The sequence below is a fragment of the Staurois parvus genome, unplaced genomic scaffold (genome assembly GCF_062004578.1).
Source record: "Staurois parvus isolate SC_StPar_1 unplaced genomic scaffold, SC_StPar_1.0 ptg001051l, whole genome shotgun sequence".
Taxonomy (NCBI): Eukaryota; Metazoa; Chordata; class Amphibia; order Anura; family Ranidae; genus Staurois; species Staurois parvus.
In genome coordinates this window covers 4,627,935-4,650,644 of record NW_028318847.1, presented here as the reverse complement: position 1 = coordinate 4,650,644, position 22,710 = coordinate 4,627,935, and the positions used below count along the sequence as shown (strand labels likewise).

Sequence of the window (22,710 nt, the reverse complement as noted above, 5' to 3'; positions counted from 1 at the left end):
TGGACATATGGTTCCATTCAATTGTTATCTTGATATAGCAAGCTAATGAGAGAAGTTTAGCAAACTCAAGGGCTTCATGTATTCATTACTTATTTATTCTCCAGGACCTTTGTCACCATAATAGGATTGGAAGAAATTTTTGATACCCTTAAGATAAAAGATAAAGATTGAGAATACGGAAGATTTAAATATACCTGGATTTTTATATGGATTTTCCATAATGAATACAGAAGTAGTATTTACTTATTTCATCTTGCTCATTTATCACTTATGCAGCTAAGTGGAAAATGCAGAACTTTTTTTTTTTACTTTTTTGATTTTATTTTCATGATTGACACTGTTCACCATGATATAAGGTCTACCTTTTCATGATCCATGTGATCTTAATAAATACTATTGCATCCACTAATATAGTGATTATTACTCCGCTTGGGATTCGTTAATATACCACTTTGTGGCAGGTCTGCTTTTGTCAGCTGCTAATATCTATTTATTGTCTAACTGAACTCTAACCGGATTCCGATGGAGTAAAAATTCCAGAGCAAGGCATACCGCATGAAACTCTAAGATACTGATGGGCAGACTGTTCTCTAGATGAGCCCACCTTCCTTGGACTGTGGTTCCTTCCCTAAACCATGAAGAACTGGCATCCATAGTCCCTGTTTTCCAAACTACAGGAAAAAAAGCCTTCCCTTTCTCCAAATTCTGAGTCACTAATCACCACTTCAGACTCCATAGAACCGCTTCGGTCAAAGAGATACAATAATCCAATGTGTGACGGAGCGTAGGCAGGCCAGAACACACAGAGCAGATGATAAACACACAAAGCTTTATTTAATTATGACAGTCACAATTTGGGTCTGAAGGTAGCGTCCAAGTACCCGGGGCAGGGGAAGAGCAGGGATGGGGCCCAAAACAATTGTAATCCAGCCCCAGGAAGGGCAAACTTGGAGTCTCCGGTAAATTGCAATCCAGGCAGGGAAGGGTAAGGGGGGAAAGTTCACGGACAGTCCGTACAGGGGGGAAAACGGGCACAGACACTCACAGTTCCGGCAGGGGTTTCTCTTGGCTCACAGCGGCCGACAACAGGGGGCGGCACTTCTCAGCACACAACAGAGGGTCCACACAGCAGGTAATAGTCCTGATTCTCCAGCACACAGCAACACGGGCAATCCTGGCCCCACAGTATTAGGCAGGGTAGCAGAGGGCACTCCTCCTGAGCCCCGAGTATTAGCAGAGTGTTCAGCGGGTAATAATCCTGAATCCCTCCGAGTATTATGCAGAGCGCTCAGCGGGTAATAGTCCTGGTATCCCTGGAGTATTATGCAGAGTGTCAGCGGGTAATAGTCCCGGTATTCCTGGAATATTATGCTGAGTGGCAGCGGGTAACAGTCCCAGTATTCTGGAGTATTATGCAGAGTGGCTGCGGAGGTCTCGTCTCAGCGCAGACCTCCAAGCAGCTTCTCAGCGGAACGGAACACCAACATGGAGAGTCCTGCGCCAGCCTTCTTAAGGACGAGCAGGACGCTCCTGGTTGCCCTGGCAACACCCGGCCCAGCGCCGCGTTGCCCGGGCAATGAGGCACGTCCCCTTGACACGGGCAGCGCTCTCGGGAACGTTGCCTTTGTCTCCGGCAGGTGCAGGGCGTGGGAAGCCTTGTGCCCGCGCTGCACCCGCCAGGGGGCACGCGGCAACAGGAGAGGTGTCACTTCTCATTCTGTGCAGCCTAACTTCAAAGGCTGCAACAGTATGAGAAGAGGGTGAGGGGTCATGGGGAAGACACAGGCACCGAGGGGGGGGGGGGGGGTTTGCAGAGGAGCAGGCACTCCGTGACACAATGCTTGGACCTTCTTGTTCCAAACTGACAGGATGTTACTCTACAGGGGCCTGGAGTGTAATATTGCCCATGCAAGTACGTGTCCTTGATGTCTATGGATGCTAGAAAGTTCCCCACTTGTAGTGAAACTACCACTTAGCAGACCGATTCCATCCAGGAAGAACAAATGTTCAGTAACTGATTTATTGCCTTGAGATTTAGGATAGGTCTTACACTGCCATTTGGTTTTGGAACCGTGAAGAGGTTCGCTGTGCACGCTCCCGCACATGCGCCCCACAGCCAGCCAGAAATCTCATACGGCCAGAAGTGCTGATACGAGCAGCAAAACTATGAGCAGACGGGATCGCCATAATTTAAAGGGTGGACGTCTCACATAATGGTACCTCACACAAGTGCTGCTGCTCTTATAATCAAAATTTTTACATCCCAGGAAGGCACAGCGCAGGCCTCCTGCCCTCTGGTGGCCAGAATATGAACATGTTTACTGAAAACAGCCGCTTCTGGTTATGCTTTTGAATATACCTGCCCCTCTTAAATACCCTGCCGGAAAGCGCCTTGGTCAGATAACTGCACAGGGTTTCGTTATGCAGAATCCAATGCCGTAAGGTAGCATTACAGGCAATCCCTACTTCTTCCATCATACCACAGGGCCGGGTACCATCCATTTTAGCATCCAGCCATTCGAATGGATCCAAATACGCAGTCCCCTGATTCAATCTAAGAACCCTTTTGAGACTGATAGCACTCTCACAGAGAGCTTAACTTCGGTGACCATCACCTTCAAGACACTGGCGAAAAAACTGAGGGACTTCCTTTGTAGAAGGGGTTATATAGGGTAGGACTTCCTGTCTGTTTTTGGTCTGCAAGTGTCCATTCACCTATAGGTGGTGCATAAGCAAGATGGTAATGATTATAGCCTGCTCTGTGTCCCGTCATGTACAATAAAGAAAACCTCTGAGGATTAGAAATCTGCTTGTGGGGTTTTTGTTTCCAGCAAATGTAGGAACTCAGCATCTCTCTCGGTCCTTCCAGGGTTGCAAAAGATCCAAATGGAAGCTTTGGTAAGGTTGCCGTCTCTCAGATTTGTGTACTTCATAGTTTACATCATTGGCCTTTTCTACCACCTTAGGACTTACTCTGCAAAATGGGTATAAGCACAGCCACTTGATTTCCAACTTGAAACTACGGCTGGCCATTCATTATACAATTTTTGTATTCAATTTCCTTTAGATTTATCTTCAACTATGTAGTGCAAGGGCCTTCCTGCTTGCACACAAATGAAGTGTTTAGGTTTGACCTCATAATTTCTGGTTTTGTTAAATCTAAAGAAATTTTGCAAATAGATATCTGAAAAGTGTGGCTTGCATTTGTATTCAGCCCCCCTGAGTCAATACTTTGTAGAACCACCTTTCGCTGCAATTACAACTGCAAGTCTTTTTGGGTATGTCTCTACCAGTTTTGTACAAATTTTTGCCCTTTCTTCTTTGCAAAATATCTCAAGTTTTGTCAGACTGGATGGAGAGCGTCTAAACAGCAATTTTCAAGTCTTGCCACAGATTCTCAATTTTATTTAGGTCTGGAATTTGACTGGGCCATTTCAACACATGAATATGCTTTGATCTAAACCATTCCATTGTAGCTCTGGCTGCATGTTTAAGGTCATTGTCCTGCTGGAAGATGAACCTCCACCCCAGGCTCAAGTCTTTTGCAGACTCTTAACAGGTTTTCTTCTAACATTGCCCTGCATTTGGCTCCATCCATCTTTCCATCAAATCTGACACTTCCCTGGCCCTGCTGAAGAAAAGCATCCCCATATGATGTTGCCACCACCATGCTTCACAGTGGGGATGGTGTGTTCAGGGTGATGTGTAGTGTTAGTTTTTCCCCCCACACATAGCATTTTGCTTTTAGTCCACAAAGTTCAATTTTGGTTTCATCTGACCAGAGCACCTACTTCCACGTTTGCTGTGCCCGCCACATGGCTTCTCACAAACTGCAAACAGGACTTCTTATGTCTTTCTTTCAACAATAGCTTTCTTCTTGCCACTCTTCCATACAGGCCAGATTTGTGGAGTGCACGACTAATAGTTGTCCTGTGGACAGATTCCCCCACCTGAATTGTGGATCTCTGCAGCTCCTCCAGAGTTACCATGGGCCTCTTGGCTGCTTCTCTGATTAATGCCCTCTTTGCCCGGTTTGTCAGTTTAGGTGGATGTCTTGGTAAGTTTGCAGCTGTGCCATACACTTTCCATTTTCAGATGGTGGATTGAACAGTGCTCCGTGAGATGTTTAAAGCTTGGGATATTTTTTGTAACCTAACCCTACTTTAAACTTCTCCACAACTTTATCCCTGACTAGTGTGGTGTGTTCCATGGCCTTCATGATGCTGTTTGTTCACTAATGTTCTCTAGCAAACCTATGAGGGCTTCAAAACAGCTGTATTTATTGTGACATTATGAAAGGCGAGGTGATTGATGGATGCCATGTGTCACCTCGCATGTGTTCATATCTGGGAGACTAAGGTGGAGTCTAGTCCGGGTTTTCCAGGCCACTGTGGCAGAGTTGGTTCCGGACTGGTTTTTGTGGTCCACTGATGACCACCAGCAGGTGGTATAAATCAAGCAGGACTGGAGCAAAAAGTTGCTCCTGGCCTGGGACTCAGAGAGCTATACCTGAGAGAGCTGTGGATGAAAGTTTGCATTGTAGAAGAAAGGAAAAGGTTTGCAGACTATTTTGTTTTTGTTGGTGATAGGGAGAAGCCCTTCACCTGTGAGATAGGAATCTCCTCTGTCTAGTTAGTGCTTGGATGGCGAGGGTTTATTTTCTGTTCTGTTTTGTTTATGATGCTTGCAACCTTTTAAATAAAACTGGCTACAAGTCAGATTTTAAACAATATGTAAATATTTGGCACTGGAGGGGTATTATGGTTCTACTGAAAAGTCCAAAAATTCCATTAATAAAGTTAAAAGGGTAGGGGGAGGGGTGAGGGAGAGAGGGGGGAACAAGCTGTGAGTATTCCCAAAGGCAATGAACAAAAAACAGCAGCATCAATGCAAGCACCCTTAGAGTAGAGTAAAGCTGGACTCTGTAAGCAAAGAGGGAGAAGAGATGGGCGTCGGACTAAGTGCAGCATTAGTAGTAGCAAGTTATTGGTATGCCAATAAATTGCTACTACTAATGCTGCACTTTGTCCGGCGCCCTTCTCTTCTCTTTCAAGTCAGATTTTAAGAAAGCCCTGCCGTCTGGACTAACTTTTTCCCAGGGAAGGTGATCCCCTACCTGAGCTAACCCCCACATATGGTGGATTTGGCAGGCGACTTCCTGAGCAAGTGGGAAGATGGAGGAGGTGATAAGAGCCTTGCTGCAGGCCACTGCAACCCAGCAGGAAACCAATCGCCAGTTTGCAGAGGCCACTGCAGCACAACAGGAGGCGAATCGCCAGTGGCCCAACAATCAGACCGAGAGCTCCTTAAGGAGGTGGCCCAACACCTGGTGGAATTAAAGAAGGGGTCTGCTGCGAGTGGAACAGAAAATGGTGTGGGCCAGCTATTTCCTGCAAAAGATGATGCTTGCAGATGATGTGGAAGCCTACCTCACAACTTATGAAAGAGTTGCTGTTCGGGAAGAATGGCAAAAAATGGCGGGACTGCTTGCACCATTTTTGACAAGTGAACCCCAAAAAGCCTATTATGACCTGGAACCAGATGCTGCCCAGGATTATGAGAAGCTGAAGGCTGAGGTCCTTGCACGCCTGGGGTCAACGGGTGCATCAGTGGTATTACAGTACTGACAAGCCACTCCGCTCCCAGATGTTTGACTTAATACATCTCACCAGGAAGTGGCTTCAGCCTCTCAGGTTGTGGAGCGTGTGGTCATGGACCGATATCTACGTGCACTCCCTGCCACTTTGAGGAAGTGGGTTGGCCATGGAGACCACTACTGCAAACCAGCTGGTGGACCTGGTGGAGAGATATACAGCTGCTGTTGCACTCATCCGTGCCCCACTCCAATGTCGCTAGGGGTGAAAACTGCCTGGAGGATCCGGTAAGACTGTTCCAGGGGTCAAAGGCTCAGGGAAAAATTACAGGACTATTGCTTCAGGTAAAAGGGACTGTGGGCTCAGGACCTGGAGACTGGCCAAATAAGTCAAGAAGGTTCCTGAGGCCATTTAGAGGTCTGGGTGCAGAACCTATAAAGTGTTATCGTTGCCATGCATTAGGTCACATTGCTGCAAACTGTTCCCTAAATGATGAACCTATGCAATGTGAAAATGCTTATTTAAAAAAAAGCATGTCTCTTTTTGCACTTTTTGATGGTATGTGCTGCAGCATGTCAGGAACGCATGGAAAAGCAAATGTGTGCGATTTCAATTGATGAAAAGCTAGTAACTGCTCTGCTAGACTCTGGTAGTGTTGTGACCCAAGTCAAAGGTGATTTTGTAAACCCTGCAAGGTTACACCCTAGCACCATTGGGGTTATTTGTATACATGGTGATACACAACTACCAGACTGCTATGGTTGAGATTGATACTCCCTGAGGCCCTGTCATACATTCAGTGGGAGTGGTACCCTTACTACTTCATGAAGCCATAGTGTGAAGAGATTTTCCCATTTCTGGAGGTTGTGGTAAAATGAGAGGAGTCAGGAGGACCGAGCTCCCCCTGCTGGGGAAACACCTGAACTCACTACTGACCCCTTTGACTGCAAAGTTGAAGCAGAAACTGTTGGTGTGTCCAAGGAAGGGGTAGATCCTTTCCCTTTCTCTGTAATGGCTGCGGAGCAGGGGGAGCTGGATTCCAACCCAGAGGTTGAGGATACTGAACAAGAGATTATCTCTAGCTCTGATGAGAGTGGACAGAATGTGGTGCCTTACCTAGAGGTCAGCACAGAGGATTTTTGTATGAAACAATTGAAAGACTCCACAATTAATAGAGCTCGACAAAAACATTAAAATGATTGATGGGGAACCAGTTGAAATTAGTGTAGGGGTGTCTTTTGTCTACATGTCTCTTAAAAATAGCTGGCTGTATCAAGTGGTAAAGCAAGGGGAGGAGGTGGTGGAGCAGCTAGTGGTCCCCAAACCCTTTCACCGGATAGTACTAGATTTAGCCCATGGCCATAATATGGGTGGACACCTGGGTATATATAAAACGAAGAAGAGAATAACCCAAGAGATTCTTTTGGTCTGGTTTATATGCAGATGTCAAAGAGTATTGTGAGTCACACCCAGAGTGTCAGTATTATGCACCTTCACCCCATTTTCGCAGTCCACTGGTACCTTTACCAATAATTGAAGTGCCTTTTGAAAGAGTGGGCATGGATCTAGTGGGATCAGCAGTAAAGTCTGCCCAGGGCCATCAGCCCGTACTGGTTATGCTGGACTATACCACACGGTATCCTGAAGCCATTTCCTTGCATAATACCTCTGCTAAGATTATTGCCAGAGAGATTGTCCAGGTATTTGGTCTTGTGGGTATTCCAAAAGAGATATTAACGGATCAGGGCACGCCATTCATGTCCAGAGTCACGAAAGAATTGTGCAAGTTGTTACCGTACCTCATGTTTGCTATACGAGAAGCACCTCAGGCGTCAACAGGGTACTCTCATTTTGAACTACTGTATGGTAGACATTCCAGGGGGTTGCTAGATGTCACAAAAGAAACGTGGGAGGGAGAGACCATGCCCTATAGAAGCATCAACGAGCATATATCACAGATGCAGGATACAATCGCAGCCATCATGTCGCTTGCACGGGAACACAAGCCCAGGAGGCCCAGAGAAGGGTTTATAACCGGGGTGCCAGGATCCATATCTTCAACCCTGGGGATAGAGTGCTGATGCTAGTTCCCACAGTGGAGAGTAAATTCCTCGCAAAGTGGCAAGGTCCCTTTGAAATTATGCAGAAAGTAGGTCAAGTAATCTACAAAGTTTACCAGCCAGCTAAAAGGAAACCTGAGCAATTATATCACGTTAATCTCTTAAAACCTTGGAAGGACAGAGAGTTTACTGGCAGTACCAAGCCCCCAAAAGGACATGGTCCCCATGGCACCTCAGGTACCTATAACTGAAACCTTGTCCGTAGCCCAACAGAATGACGTTAAGGAGTTTGTCATAAAAAAAAAAAAATGAAGACTTTTTCTCTCACCTACCAAGGACTGACCACAATACAGCATGACATCCAGGTGTCCGTGTAAATGTAAAGCCCTATAGAATACCCGAGGCCAGATGGGAAGCAGTGACAAATGAAATAAAGAAATGTTAGTGACGGGAGTGAACGAGGAGTCTCACAGTGATTGGTCAAGTCCCATAGTGTTGGTCCCAAAGAAGGATGGAACAATCAGATTTTGTAACGATTTCAGAAAATTGAACAGTGTGTCCAAGTTCGACGCTTACCCGATGCCTTAGGTGGATGAGCTCATTGACAGGTTGGGAATGGCCCGATACATAATTACCTTAGATCTGACTAAAAGTTATTGGCAGATACCCCTAACAGAATCTGCAAAAATAAAGACAGCATTCTCTACCCCCGAGGGGTCCTTCCAATATAGCAGGATGCTGTTTGGTTTGCATAGTGCTCCTGCCTCATTCCAAAGAATGATGGACAGAACGTTAAGACCACATCGCCAATAGGCAACTGCCTATTTGGACGATATAGTCATCCACAGCCCAGACTGGGTATTTCATTTGTCTAGGTTGCAATCAGTAGTAAATTCGCTTAGGAAAGCAGGTCTTACAGCCAATCTCAAAAAGTGTGCCATAGGCTTGGAGGAGGCCAAATATCTTGGCTACATTATTGGTTGAGGACTGATTAGGCCTCAGATCAATAAAATTGAGGCAATTCAAAAGTGGCCCCAACCTATAAATAAAAAGCAAGTCTGGGCATTTCTTGGGATCACAGGCTACTATAGGCGTTTTATACCCAATTTTGCCACCATTGCAGCCCCACTGACAGATCTGACAAATGGTAGGGGGTTGGTTTTGATTGAGTGGAATCCTGAGGCAGAGACAGCATTTCAAATGCCCAACCTGTGCTCGTGACCCCAGATTTCACAAAAGACTTTGTGGTACAGATGGATGCCTCTGATGTGGGACTCGGTGCTGTACTGTCCAAAATCAGAGGTGGGGAGGAGCATCCAGAGGTCTTACTGAGCAGAAAGCTTAATAAACATGAGAAAAATTATGCAACTGTTGAGAAGGAATGTTTGGAAATCAAATGGGCCTTGGAGGCCCTGAAACATTACCTGCTGGGGAGACAATTCAAATTGGTTACGGATCATGCCCCTTTCAAATGGATGTGCGATAACAAGGAGAAAAATATTCAAGTGACAAGGTGGTTTCTTGCGCTACAAGCATTCAAATTCACAGTGGAGCACAGAGCGGGGAAACATCAGGATAATGTAGATGCCCTTTCCCATGTCCATTGCTTGGTTGGGACAGTTGCTCAGCTGCAGTGGCTTGAGAGGAGGGGGATATGTGACATTATGAAAGGCAAGGTGATTAATGGACGCTATGTGTAACCTCTCATGTGTTCATATCTGGGAGATTAAGGTGGAGTCCAGTCCGGGTTTTCCAGGCCACTTTGGCAGAGTTGGTTCCGGACTGGAGCTTGTGGTCCACTGATGACCACCAGCAGGTGGTAGAAATCAAGCAGGACTGGAGCAAAAAGTTGCTCTTGGCCTGGGACTCAGAGCGCCATAACTGAGAGAGCTGTGGATGCAAGTTTGCATTGTACAAGAAAGGAAAAGGTTTGCAGACCGTTTTGTTTTTGTTGGTGACAGAGAGAACAAGAAGACCTTCACCTGTGAGATAGGAATCTCCTCTGTTTAGTTAGTGTCTGGATGGCGAGGGATTATTTTCTGTTCTGTTTATGGTGCTTGCAACCTTTTAACTAAAACTGGCTACAAATCATATTTTAAGAAAGCTCTGTTGTCTGGACTACCTCGATTTGCTAATTAGGTGATTTCTGAAGGCAACTGGTGCCACTAGATTTTAGTTAGGGTAACAGAGTAAAGGGGGCTGGATACAAATGCACGCCACACTTTCCACATATTTATATGTGAAACATTTATCATTTTCCTTCCACTTCACAATTATGTGCCACTTTGTGTTGGTCTATCACATGAAATCGCAATAAAACACATTTACGTTTTTTGGTAGTAGCATGACAAAATGTGGAAAGTTCCAAGGGGTATGAATACTTTTTCAAGGCACTGTATCTGATGGCAAACGTAAGTGCTGGAAGTAAGCAGTCCCAATCTTTTACATCTTTTTGTATAACTCTTGAGCATAGATTTTAGGGTCCCACTGGACCTTTCAGCCTGTCCATCTGTCTGTGGGTGATAGACAGAAATATGCAATTGTTTAATCTTGAATAACTTGCATAGATTTGCCATCACCTTTGACATGAACTGAATGCCTTGGTGACACTGCAGCAGTTAGTTGACAAGTGTGGAATTAGCCACAATACCTTTTCACTTCAGCAATGACACCCAGCCAGTAGAACCGGTCTGTTATCTGTTCCTCTGTTTTCTCAGCCCATAAGGTGACTTTCCAGTGCGTCATTGTGAGCCAGGTTGATTACCATGCGTATAAAAGGCCTGGGTATCAATAACTGGTCCACAACTTCACTCCAGACTTCAGTACAACCTCATCATCTAGTCTCACTGTCAAACCCTTCAAAGGGAACATGGTCATACTGTTCAGGCAGTCCTCTGCTCACATAGTTCCATGAGGACAGTCTTGCCCCACTATGCTGGTATGAATGGTTAGGTACCACCCTGACCTCTTGGGTAACCATGCCACACGCAGTGGTGATCATCACTGGCATCAGTGGATATTCTTTAGTGTCCCCATGTACACATACCACTCTGAGGATTTTAGTTACGGGGCCTACTCTATTAACCTCCTCAGTATGGACAAGTGTCACTATACTACCGGAGTCTAGTAGCGCTTAGGCATGGAGTTTGTGTAATGATTGTGCTGTACTGCCCCACAACATGCAAAGCTGACAGTGGCACTTTAAATGTATTTTTGTTTTGCTTCAAAATGGCTTCCTGGCTAGTATGCTTGCATCCAAGTGCCAGTTGTGATATGTGAAGGTCTCAGGTCATCAGCCAGCTGACTTTATAAAAGCAAAGTTTTCTTTATTTTTCAAAATAACCAAACAAAAACAGATTTCCTTCAGCATACAAAACACAAACGGTCCACAGCTCTGAATCAAACTAAAACTTTGGCTTACCACCAGTGAAACTTGTCCCTTAACATGTTTATACCATTCTTGCCTGCTTCGGATGTCCACAGGATAAGGTTACCACAGCTAGAAGTGTCTCAGCAATGAGCAACCTACAGCTCTTTAACTTAAGCCTGTCCTGTTCCACATCAAACTTCACAGACACCTTTTAACTGCTTCTGGACCTTTTTCAGCCCCCTCTCACAGGCTGCTTAATGCTCTCAGGACCACAGTACATGTAGTTAGGGTTGGAGGTTCTCCCCCCCCCCCCCAAATCCCTCTGAGCCTCTGAGTACCAAGTTCCATATAAAGATTAACCAATCTTGGAGTAACTAAGTCAGTTTTCCTATTTTGCTGGTTCACCTTGGAACCCCCTCATACTGCATAGGTCAGAAACCTTGAGTACTTCATCCTGCCCTTAAAGGGACCACAACCCAAAGGGGACACATGCCTCCCATCCAGGACTCATCCCTGGTGTCATATACACCCACTTTATTATGCAGTGGGGCCCACTGGGTGCAATGAGCTTGCCAGTGTCCTGGCGTTTGGCACTGGGCCTCATGATATGGATGTCTCAGACCGAGGTGGGCAACACTCACTCTTTCAGGGCTCCCAGCTGGATTTGACACATTGTTCTGCCAGTTTCTTTCATGACTATACCAGTGTAGAGGCACAAAAGCTGTGAAGTTGTAATAGAGAGCTAGGAGACATGAGGAGTGCATGAAACAACTCTGACTCAAGACATGACCTCACCAGGCCTGCAAAATGCTGGGAAGGTTCAAAGAAGCAATGATGACTGCAGCACTTGAAAAGCTCCCACACAGAGGCACACGCAAAAGGTCCTTAGAATAATAAGAAGGAAGGTTTCCCCCCACCTGACATGTAGAGGTGATAGAAAGTAATTTCTGTTGCAGGACATGAAACAGTAACTAGCAGCTACACAAGACACACAAAAGACCTTTACGGTAATAAAAGGGAGGACTCTCCCCCATCTGACACAGCAATAACAGGTCGATGTAGCTCACCTGAAGTGTGTGCGAACAGGGACAGATGGAGCACTGCCACAGCTCTGATCCTGAGTACAACATTTTGCAGAATGCCCAGAATACTGGCCTGATCTGTAGCAGAGTCCTGTGTATTGGGACCACATACCAGGTTAACTGGCAGGTATGCTGGGCTGTCGCAGAGAGAGCAAGAGTATACTTAACGAACTGGGAAAATCTGCACACAGTGGCTGACAGGACAGCCTTCAAAGATTTCAGTATCTTCTCTGAATCTACCAATAGCTGCTGATAGTAGAAAAATCATTTAAAAAAAAAGAAAAAAAGAAGAAGAGCAGAAAAAAAAAAAAAAAGTCTCCAGGGGACAATTCTGAAAAACGAGGCTGGCTGGTAGTGGGAATCGTTAACCAGGGCTGGCCTAAAGGTTTTTGTTTCCTGTGGGTGGCAGCATAACCTAAAAGTAAAACACTTTGTGTTCCTCAATGGATAAGAAAAAAAACATTTTTGACATACCATAATACCTATTCTTGGAGTTCATTAAGAAACACAAGGCCTTGGGACATATGAGTAATACTGATACCTACATGAGACTTGGACACTAAAACACACCCTCGTAAAATTATCTCTCGAAATGACACTGTTAAATGTTTTATGAAGAATAAAGTTACAAAAATAATTAACAAATTTAACAATATTAACATATGTAATGTAAACATTTCCTCCATGTCCTCTTTCTCCAGTCCCAGTAGTAGTAGTAGTAGTAGTAATATGTGCAGAAGGAAGAGTGTCTCAATCCTGGCACTCTAAGGCAGCTGCCTAATCAGCAGTATGCTGCCACTGGCCCTGTACATATGTGCATACATGTATGTACTGTATGGGCATGTGTGTGCGTGCGTATGTATATATGCATGTGTACGTGTTTGTGTGAATGTGTGTGTGTGTATCAGTAAAAGTTTGATGTGTCCAGATGTATACGGGCTCCAGGAGCCAGTCTGGACCCATGGAAAATGAGTTATGTGCAGCTGAGTGATGAGCAGAGCGGCCATGTGCAGACTGTAATGTGTGCAGACAGACAGATCCTCCCCATGATCGGACTCACCAGATCCCAGAACTCCTCATACAGATGGATGCTCCCCAACCCTGGACTCCTCATGCAGACATCACCACCTCTGCACTGCCAGGATGAAATCACAAGACACGTGGGTGAGGGGCTGCCCCTGCCAGTCAACCCAGCAGCCTGTGGGTCATTGGTCTCCAGACCAACTTGGGGGGCGCAGAGGGACAAGTGAGGGTAGCGTCACAGGAGGTAGGCAGAGGGACAGGAGGGGAACAGCATTACAGGAGAAGGGCAACGGGACAGGAGAGGGGCAGCGTCACAGGAGGTGGGCAGCAGGACATGATGGGGACAGCATCAAATGAGTTGGGAAGCATCACATGAGGTGTGCAAGGTTAAAGGTCAACTTTTGACATGCCACAGCAGGCAAGTCAGAGAAACCCACAATCATTCCTAATCTATACTGCCCCCTTCAGGTAATTGAAATCACCTAGGTTTTTTGGGGGGATAAAAGTAGAAGACAGAGAGGACACATCACCAAAAAAGACAGCATCACAAGACAAGACAGGAGACAAGTGACAGCAGACAGACACACGGTGAAGTGAGCTGACATCTCTGACACCATAGAGTCCATACTGGCAATTATAACTTTTATTTTCTTCAGCTAACTTGTACTAGCCTATCTCCAGCAAAATTGTTTAGTCTGATAATGGTTCTGGTTAGCACAGGAATTGATGTGAAGTAATTTTAACTGCAGTATGAATTATTTTCATTTCAGTTCTCTGGGGGAAATTCTATTTTAAATATCCCTTAAGCTAATTTAAATGGAGATATATATATACACACACACACACACACACACACACACACACACACACACACACACACACACACACACACACACACACACACACACACACACACACACACACACACACACACACACACACACACACACACACACACACACACACACACACACACACACACACACACACACACATATAAAATGTATGACAAGGTAGACAAATCAATTCATGCCAACGTACATGTTGAGCTTTGAATATCTGGTGGTCGATTTGCATAGCTGTTGTCACATGTTGTAGACTGATAGTTTCCTTACACTGCATTTCTAGACAAATGCTTCTAATTCATTAATATTTGAAAGTAATTGCGGATTTGAATTTCTAACCATTATTTTGAGTTAGACTATTGTACTGCTATTTTGAATTGTTTATTATTTATCATCACCTATAATATTTCATTGCCATTTTGCACTGATTTTTATTATTAAAAAAATGTATATTTTTGCACATTATTGCTTTTTATTTCGTCTTCAAATTAGCGCAAAAAAAGAACTTGGATTATCAGTTGATTTATGAAAATTAGTAGGGAATCTCCTTAATTCCAGATCCCCGCCTATTTTCATAAATGGTATACTGATTATTTTCTCAGAGCTAAAGTTCTGACACTACCTTCTTCATCTCCCTAAATAAACAGAAATGAGGGATGATACCTAGTGTCATTAAAAAGTTCAAAAATAAAAATAGAAATAAATACATTACAAGCAATAAAGACATTAAAAGTTATAAGTGAAACTCAAAAACACACAGAAAGGAGTAGCCCACACTAGAGTGTGGTCTGTAAATATCTCACTGTAAAGCCCCATGTATCTCCAGATCTTCATTTAGACCTCCTGGAGCAAGGGACCCCAAAGTGAATATCCAGTAAGTTTCTCTTGCACATAACTTCTGGAATTTTTCTACCACTGTCAGGATCATCGCCGACTGATTCAATTCCAAATACTCTCATGCCCCTTGGGTCACTATTATGCTTTTCTTGAAAATGTCTGGGTACTGAATATCTGTCTCTTTTATTCTTTCTTTCTTACTGATGTTTATAATACTACATTTATGCCCACTGAATCTCACTCTTAAAGGACGTATTGTCCTACCAACAGAGGAGACCACATGGGCAAATATTGTAAGTCCATATACAATGTGAGATGTGCTGCAGTTAATTATATATGGACTTATTTGTCCATCAGTAAGAAAGAGAATAAGAGAGACAAATACTCAGTACCCAGACATTTGAGCTGCATGCAATGACCACAGTGCTGACACTATTTATTCATCAGGATAATTCACTATGTTTTCATCAATATTGTTATTATCATTTCCACACGTGTACCCACATCTTTTTCTGTAGATGTGCATTGATGCGATAACCATTGGCCACCACTGGGTGGCCCACCACTGCAGCCTCGTACCACTGTAGCCTGCACTGATTTGTTCTATACACTGCAAGTGACTGCCACTGGGGACTCCTATCAGTAGTGGATCAGCCCTCTGGAATGAGCTTGTGTCCTATGCTGGAACGCACTGCCTTTTCACGCCCCTGGAGTCGTGTATGCATTCCAAGCTGGAGCACATCGTTGGATGGGAGATCTGGGGTGGTCAGGTCCCCTGGTTTGGAATTCAGTTGCTATGCTGAAAAGGTCTTGCAGAGTCGAGATGGCTTCGGAGGGTGCTTTCTGCAGCTACTATGTATCTTTGCTCCAGCTGGATGCTTGGATTGCAGGCAGGGGCTGGAGTGTACGGATAGCCCGCATTTCCAGTCTGTGGGTGTGGGTTCCAGACGGGAGCACATACAATATGGGACACAGGCCAAATATGGATACGATAAAAACAATTTCTGTATCATAACAATGCGTAAGCAAACCCATTTACTCTGTATGAATACCGTTAAAACTATACCCTGAGGAAGTCACGTGATTGTGACGCAACGCATCGGTACGTCAGTTCCGGTGACCCACTTCCGGTTGGACGCCTTTCTGGGATCCATGCAGTACACCCATACTAAGTGGTGGCAATGCGGTTTTATCCTTTCCTACATGTGAGTGGGCATTTTTAATCTACTTATTGATGATCAATAAATGCTTTTACACGATGGAGGGTGTTCTGTGCTTATATCTTTGACGCTATGGCTCTGTGGGGAGTGTGACCTTAGATTGCTAGTGACAGATGATCCCTTGCAAAATCCTGGTCTGGACGTGGCTTTGTGGTGAGATTCATAAGGCGAGCTGGCCCTTGTGGTCACTGCTTGGAGGTGAGGGGGCATTTCTGCCATTTAGGACTCTTATCACCCGGTTTGAAGATCACCTACCACGAGCACATAGTTGTTGATCTGCAGCCATTCTGCATTTTGGATATCCACACGTATTACCAGCACTTGTGTGATTGCTATACAGTTCTTTCTGGACTTTTTCATGGTTACATGTGCATCTAATATTTATCTGTGGGAGTGATTCATTTTTATTTATATAATGGTCACTTTTGTTGTGTCTTCACCCCCAGAGGGGTCACTTGATTATATACCCAAGTCCCCCAAGTGGACAAGGGGTGGCTGGTCTGTTTTTCCCATTTCGGGAAAGGGTTCACTTGTATGAGTACAGGTTTACCTGTCCACTATTAGCAGCACTTTATTTGATCCGATTTGATCAGCACACTGAATTGTAATTTTATTTATTTTAGTATTTGCTGTGTGTATGCTCATCTTATATCGATTTTTGTGTCATATTGCTAGTGCTTTACCATTGTTTTGTATCATTAAAACTATTACTTTTAAATTTAACATCATACAGTTCCATTGTCATTATCTTGGGTAACCCATGTTCTTTATGGTCAGTGAGGAATAAAATATATGCAGGGGTTGATGCCGTAAAGTTTTAAGGGGATACATAGTGCTAATCCCCACCCATGGGCAGACTAGGAACACCCCCGGACTAATTGGTGGTTATCACACCACACACTATATATTAGTCTGGGAGCAGATAACAGCCCTGTGGGCTCTGAGGAAGAGGCCAAGTCCTTGAAACGTGTCAGCATGTTGAGATTCCATCATTCTGTTATGCTGTGCTGTTTCTATGCGATGAGCAAAAGAGCTTTGGCCATACTTCGGTTTTAAATAGCTTGTTTGAACAATATTCTGCTATACTCCTTCTTGCACTGAATGTCTAGGTGTTGGCTAATACAGTAAAGATATGCACTCCCTGTGTGACTGAGGCCAAATGTCAATATTTGTTAAAGGAGGCCAACTGATTACAGTGCAATATAAAGCTCTCTCTAATGGCCAAACTACAAATCTATATTTAATGCAGTAACAAAACTACATTAGTGTTTACAGGGTAACTCCAGTCTTGTTGAGAAAAAGACAATCCCTTCTGGGTGACCAATGTGCATTATATGGATTAAGGATTTAAAAAAACTTTGTCTCAGATTCATTCTGGTTTCTGCTCTTAAGATATAGCGGTTTGTTGTGTGCAGAGCGAATCTGAATGGGAGTCACTTTTTTGTTTTTAATCAGCTGATGCACTTGCAGTGTCCTAATGAGGAAAGTTGAGGGTCTGCATCCCTTTAGAAGAAATTAACTCTTTGGGAGTATCTCACCAAAAATGACTTTTTTTTTTGCAGGGGATACCTAAAACGCAGCTGCAGGGAAACTGCATAGTGCTATGCAGTTCTCAGCACAAGAAAATACGCTTTTGCGTCCAGTGTGTGGGAGTGCCCTTGAGGCTTAATGGCACCCCGAGTGTCCGCTAACAGAAGCAAATTTTTGCTGCAGATGCAGGAAAGCATACAATTACACACAGTCCCGAATTCTCATATAGTGTAAACCTAGCCTAAGGACTGGTAATCTGCAAAATAATATATTTTTGTTGTTAAATATTTAAATACGCTTTAAGTCGGACATTACTGGGAGAAATACCATACATACTGCATGTAGATAACCTAAAGACAAAAAGATCATGAACTGCAACAGGAGACATCCTCAGTTGGTTAATATGAAGGGAAATCACAATCAGTTTGTGATTGTTTTTTCAGACAATTGCTGTACTTCCCAACCGTCCCAAATCCCGCTGGACTGTCCCAGGATTTCAACAAAATTCTGGTGTCCCAAAAGTCTGGGCCAAATCCTGGAGCCCAGTGCTGGAACAAGATTTAGGAGAGGAGATGATTTGTGCTAGAAGTAGGGAAAGGATTTGTGCTGGAAGGGAGAATTTGTGCTGGAGGTGGGGAATTGGGGGTACAAAGCAGCCTGGGTTTTGTTTAAAGTGATACTAACGGTTCTGGTTAAAATAAATAAATACAAAATAATACTTGCCTGCTCTGCGGTTTTGCACAGAGTAGCCCGATCCTCCCCTTTAACCAATGCCCCCAATAGCAGGCCGCTTGCTATGGGGGCACTGATGCAAGCTTGCTCCCAAGCCCCGTTCTATGCATCCATAAGACACACAGAGCCGTGGCTCAGCCCCGCCCTTGCTCTCTCCTCATTGGTTCACTGGCTGTGATTGACAACACTGGGAGCCAATGGCTCCCACTGGTGTGTCTCAGAGCCAGGAAGTACCTCTGGCTCTGATGCAGAAGGTGCTTCCTTCAAAATGTGTTAGCCAGTTAGGACTCCCATGAGGTCACCCTGCACTCCGGAGTGTGCCGAGTCTTGGACTACTGGGCTACAGATGAGTAGCTCAATGAGCAATTTTAATTCACATGCTTCTGAGAATAATTTATGAGGATTTAAAAACAAAACACTGCGGGATAATACACTAGCCTGGCTCTTTTTTTTTTCATTTTTTGTTTACTCATTTCCCTTAATCCCCTCCTGCTGTTAACAATTTTACCATACTTTTCCCGGGGTACCTAAAGGTGTCTCAGTTTTTTTTTTACAATCCAAGTATTCCCCTGGCGCTGAGGAAGATTGTCCCCTTCCAGCTGCCGTAATTTAACCACACCCACTTTGTGCAGCAGTGTACTCTGCCCAGCAGGTCACCGTCTCCATGAAGTGTTCCTCATTCTCAAGTTCTGAAGTTGGGAAGTATGAATTGCTATTGTTCTACTTCGTCACTTAATGGATGTCTTCCTCTCTTCCCTCTATATAGCCATAAACATGCATGATCAGCAATAAAAGTGTTTATGAAAAAAATATTTATGACACTTTAAACAGAAAAACAACAAAAAACAAAACACCTTGGCTGGATTGTGTATGATTGTCGAATTGCCTTCTGATCTGTATCACTGGCAGTAGCTCTTTTAGACTCAATGGGAGGAATTACTACATACTAAAAAGTGGAGCAAACAAAATCTGGAGCAACTGTGCATAGTAACCAATCTGCTTTTATCTTTAAATTGTTCAGTTAAGCTTTAAAAATGAAAGCTATAAGCTGATTTGTCACACACAGCTTCTCCAGATTTACTAGTCTTAGTAAATTCCCCTTACTGTACTTATAAAGGAATTTGAGCCAGTTAGGAATTATTTCATAATGATTTGTGGCAGGATATATCATGTCATGCTGAGAACAAGAAAATGAAGGTAAGCTTACCAGAGTAAATGATTTGTCACACAGTGATTGAGCTTCTCTTTGCAGTTCCGCCTTGGTCATATAACCTTTGAAATTAGGATTCTGTAACAAGAGCTTCAGTTATATTTACTCTCACATTGTTGACTTTTTACTCAATGTACAATATATTCATCCATGGAAGAAAAAAAAAACTACTACTTGCAGAGAATACTTTATTTGTCATTGTATATATACAGTACACAACAAAACTTCAAAGAGTCACAGAGCTAGATATGCTTCCAACACCCCCAGATCCAACAATGCATTGGAGACCATAGACCAACAGTCAGGAATCCTATCAGAGAAGTAAAGACCATTCACCTAGGTAAAACCAAAGCAAGAAGGATCACTAGAAGAATCATTCCTTTGAAGCTGGGAAACCCCCAAGGATGCAGGGTCTAGATCCAGGTGAACAGATAACATTAAACATTCCCTGCTACCTCCAGAGGTTTGCTGCATCAGGAAGTAGCTTGCTCAGCATGGCCAAGGAATCAGGAGGTCCTCCTCTCACTAACTCCAGCAGCTCAGGACCTGGAACACACCTTAATGTGTTGGTTGCTCTTCCATGTCCAGAAGTGATTTGTTAACAAAACTGGCCTTGCAAAGATAGCATTTGAAAGGAGAAGAGTGAACAGAGGTAGAACAGGTTTCACCTAAACTCATTATTCAAACTGTCATGTCAAAACATGATTTACTTTTTCTCTTTAATGGGAAAGCCATGTCAGCACCTTGATACTGTGCAACAGTATTCAAACCAGGAGACCTGCCCAGGGAATGATCCATGCTTCAGGAGGAACCACTCATTCTGGATCTTCAGAATGTAACCCAGAAGACAAGTGTTCTCCAATCACAGGATCTTCCAGGTAGTGGGAAAAGAACGGGAAGACTTGTTAATCAGGGTAGAAACTACCTCATCCTTGGGGTTGGATAATTCAGGCTTTTCAGAATCCTGATCCACATCAGCAGATACCAGGACTGAAATAGTGTAAGAAGCGACCAAAGGAAAAAGGGTGCCTCCGAGAGGTTGATCCCTCAACCCACAACTCTCCAACCACAAAAAGAGGCAGGTAACTGTCTGACTAAAGGGAAGGAGAAATTAGGGCAAACATGCTCTGTTTTTAACACAAATTGTTAAACCAGTGTCATTTCCTTTTTTTTTTTTGCTGGCTACCTGGTAAGTATGGAAGAAAAATGTTTGTTTTCTTTATGCTGTGGAAAGCCCTGCACCTTACTTCTTATTTTAAAAGTTAGTTATAAATTGGGATGGTTGCCATGTGTTTAGCTTGCTGGAACTGATTTCAGTTGCCACTGTGCTTTGCTGGGCTTTGGGTGTGTCCCTGATCCTTCAAAGAGCAATGGGCTGCCTCCAGGTGTACTCGCCCTTAATTTATCCATTGCTATATGTGCTCCAACATGGATCAAAGTTTAGAGTTAGTCCTGTACTATACAGAGGGGTCTTGACGAGACAGTGCATCTTCCACATATATTTGAAAAATGTTGTGCTTGCATCTATTTTTAATTGTTAGACGGTGCAACTTTTTTTTCTGGCTAGCTAGTAAATGTGTTGAGAAAACTTTTGGTTTTGTTTGTGCTGTGCAAAGCCCTTTCTATGTGCACCTACTTTAAAAGCTAGTTATAAATTAAGGTGGTTGCCATTTTTGGTAAATATGACGTAGACATGCTCTCTTCCACTGAGGAACCATTCAGATTTAAACTGTCTACAGGGGATGAGGTTTTCCAGTGCTGAAATGCTGATTCCCGATGATACAAGAGTCAGCTCAGAGTCTTAGAAACATTTGTATAATTAGAACAACAGCATTCTGCATAGGTCGTCTGAGAGTTCCCCAATGGAGGTGTTATGAGAGGACACCAAGGCAAACACTTGGGCCAGCACCCTGGAAAACATTTGGGATGCAGGAGTGATACTAAGGAGTTAGAGCATTGGAAGGACAGTAATCAGATGGCACTCATCCTAGTTACATAGTTAGTCTGGCTAAAAAAAGACAAAAGTCCATCCAGTTCAACCATTAACAAAAAAAAGAAAAAAAAAGTTATGATCTTATACCCACAGTTGATCCAGAGGAAGGCAAAAAAACAGGAAAGCATGATCCAATTCGCTCCTGCAGGGAAAAAAATTCCTTCTTGATCCCCTGAGAGGCAATTGGATATTCTTTGGATCAAATTTACCTATAAATGTTAGTATCCAGTTATATTCTGTGTATCTAGGAAAGAATCCAGGCCTTTTTTAAAGCAATCCACGGAGCTGGCCAGAACCAACTCGAGGGAGTCTATTCCACATTTTCACAGCTCTCACTGTGAAGAAACCTTTCCGTGTTTGGAGATTACATTTCTTTTCCTACAGACTTAAAGAGTGCCCCCTTGTCCTCTGTGATGACCTCAGGGTAAAAAAAACTCTACACCAAGTTCACTATATGAACCACTGATGTATTTATACATGTTGATCATATCTCCTCCCTTAATATCCTCTTCTCAAGAGAGAATAAATTCAGTTCCTCTAATCTTTCCTCATAGCTGAGCTCCTCCATGCCTCTTATCAGGTTGGTTGCCTTCTCTGTACTTTTTCCAGTTCCCCATTTTTTTTTTGTGAATTGGTGCCCAAAACTGAACTGCACATTCCAGATGAGGTGTTACTAATGATTTGTACAGGGGTAAAATAATATCTCACTCTCTGGAGTCTACACTCTTTTAATACAAGAGAGGATTTTGCTCGCGTTAGAAGTCGCAGCTTGCATGCCATTATTAAGCTTGTGATCTACCAGAACTCCCAGATCCTTCTTGACCATTGATTCCCCCAATTGTACCCCCCCAGTATGTATGATGCATGCATATTCTTAGCCACCAAGTGCATAACCTTACATTTAACCTCATTTGCCACATAGTTGCCCAATTAAACAGTGCATTGAGGTCAGCTTGTAAGTTGAAGACATCCTGTAAGGACGTTACTCCACTGCACAGCTTGGTGTCATCTGCAAAGACTGAAATGGTATTTTTAATCCAAGACCCTATATCGTTTATAAATATATTAAAAAGTAAGGGTCTCAACACTGAACCTTGGGGTACACCACTGACAACCCTAGACCATGAATCATTAACCAATACTCTTTGAATACAATCTTTTAGCCAGTTTTCTATCCATTTACATGCAAATTTTTCCAAGCCCGTAGACTGTGC

The 22,710-nt window shown here is 43.7% G+C and overlaps 1 protein-coding gene across 6 annotated transcripts in view; it reads right to left on the bottom strand.

Annotated features, from left to right (window-relative positions):
* The window catches only part of MUS81 (MUS81 structure-specific endonuclease subunit), a 307,431-nt gene that overhangs the window by 119,385 nt on the left and 165,336 nt on the right, over positions 1-22,710 (bottom strand). For all 6 annotated transcript variants that reach the window (XR_016307484.1, XR_016307485.1, XM_089658092.1 and 3 more), the window contains one exon: positions 19,501-19,581. Coding sequence is in view for 4 of the 6 variants with exons in the window: in XM_089658092.1 (XP_089514218.1) it covers positions 19,501-19,581 (81 nt within the window). In the remaining 2 variants the exon portion in view is untranslated. The remainder of the gene's footprint in view (positions 1-19,500; positions 19,582-22,710) is intronic.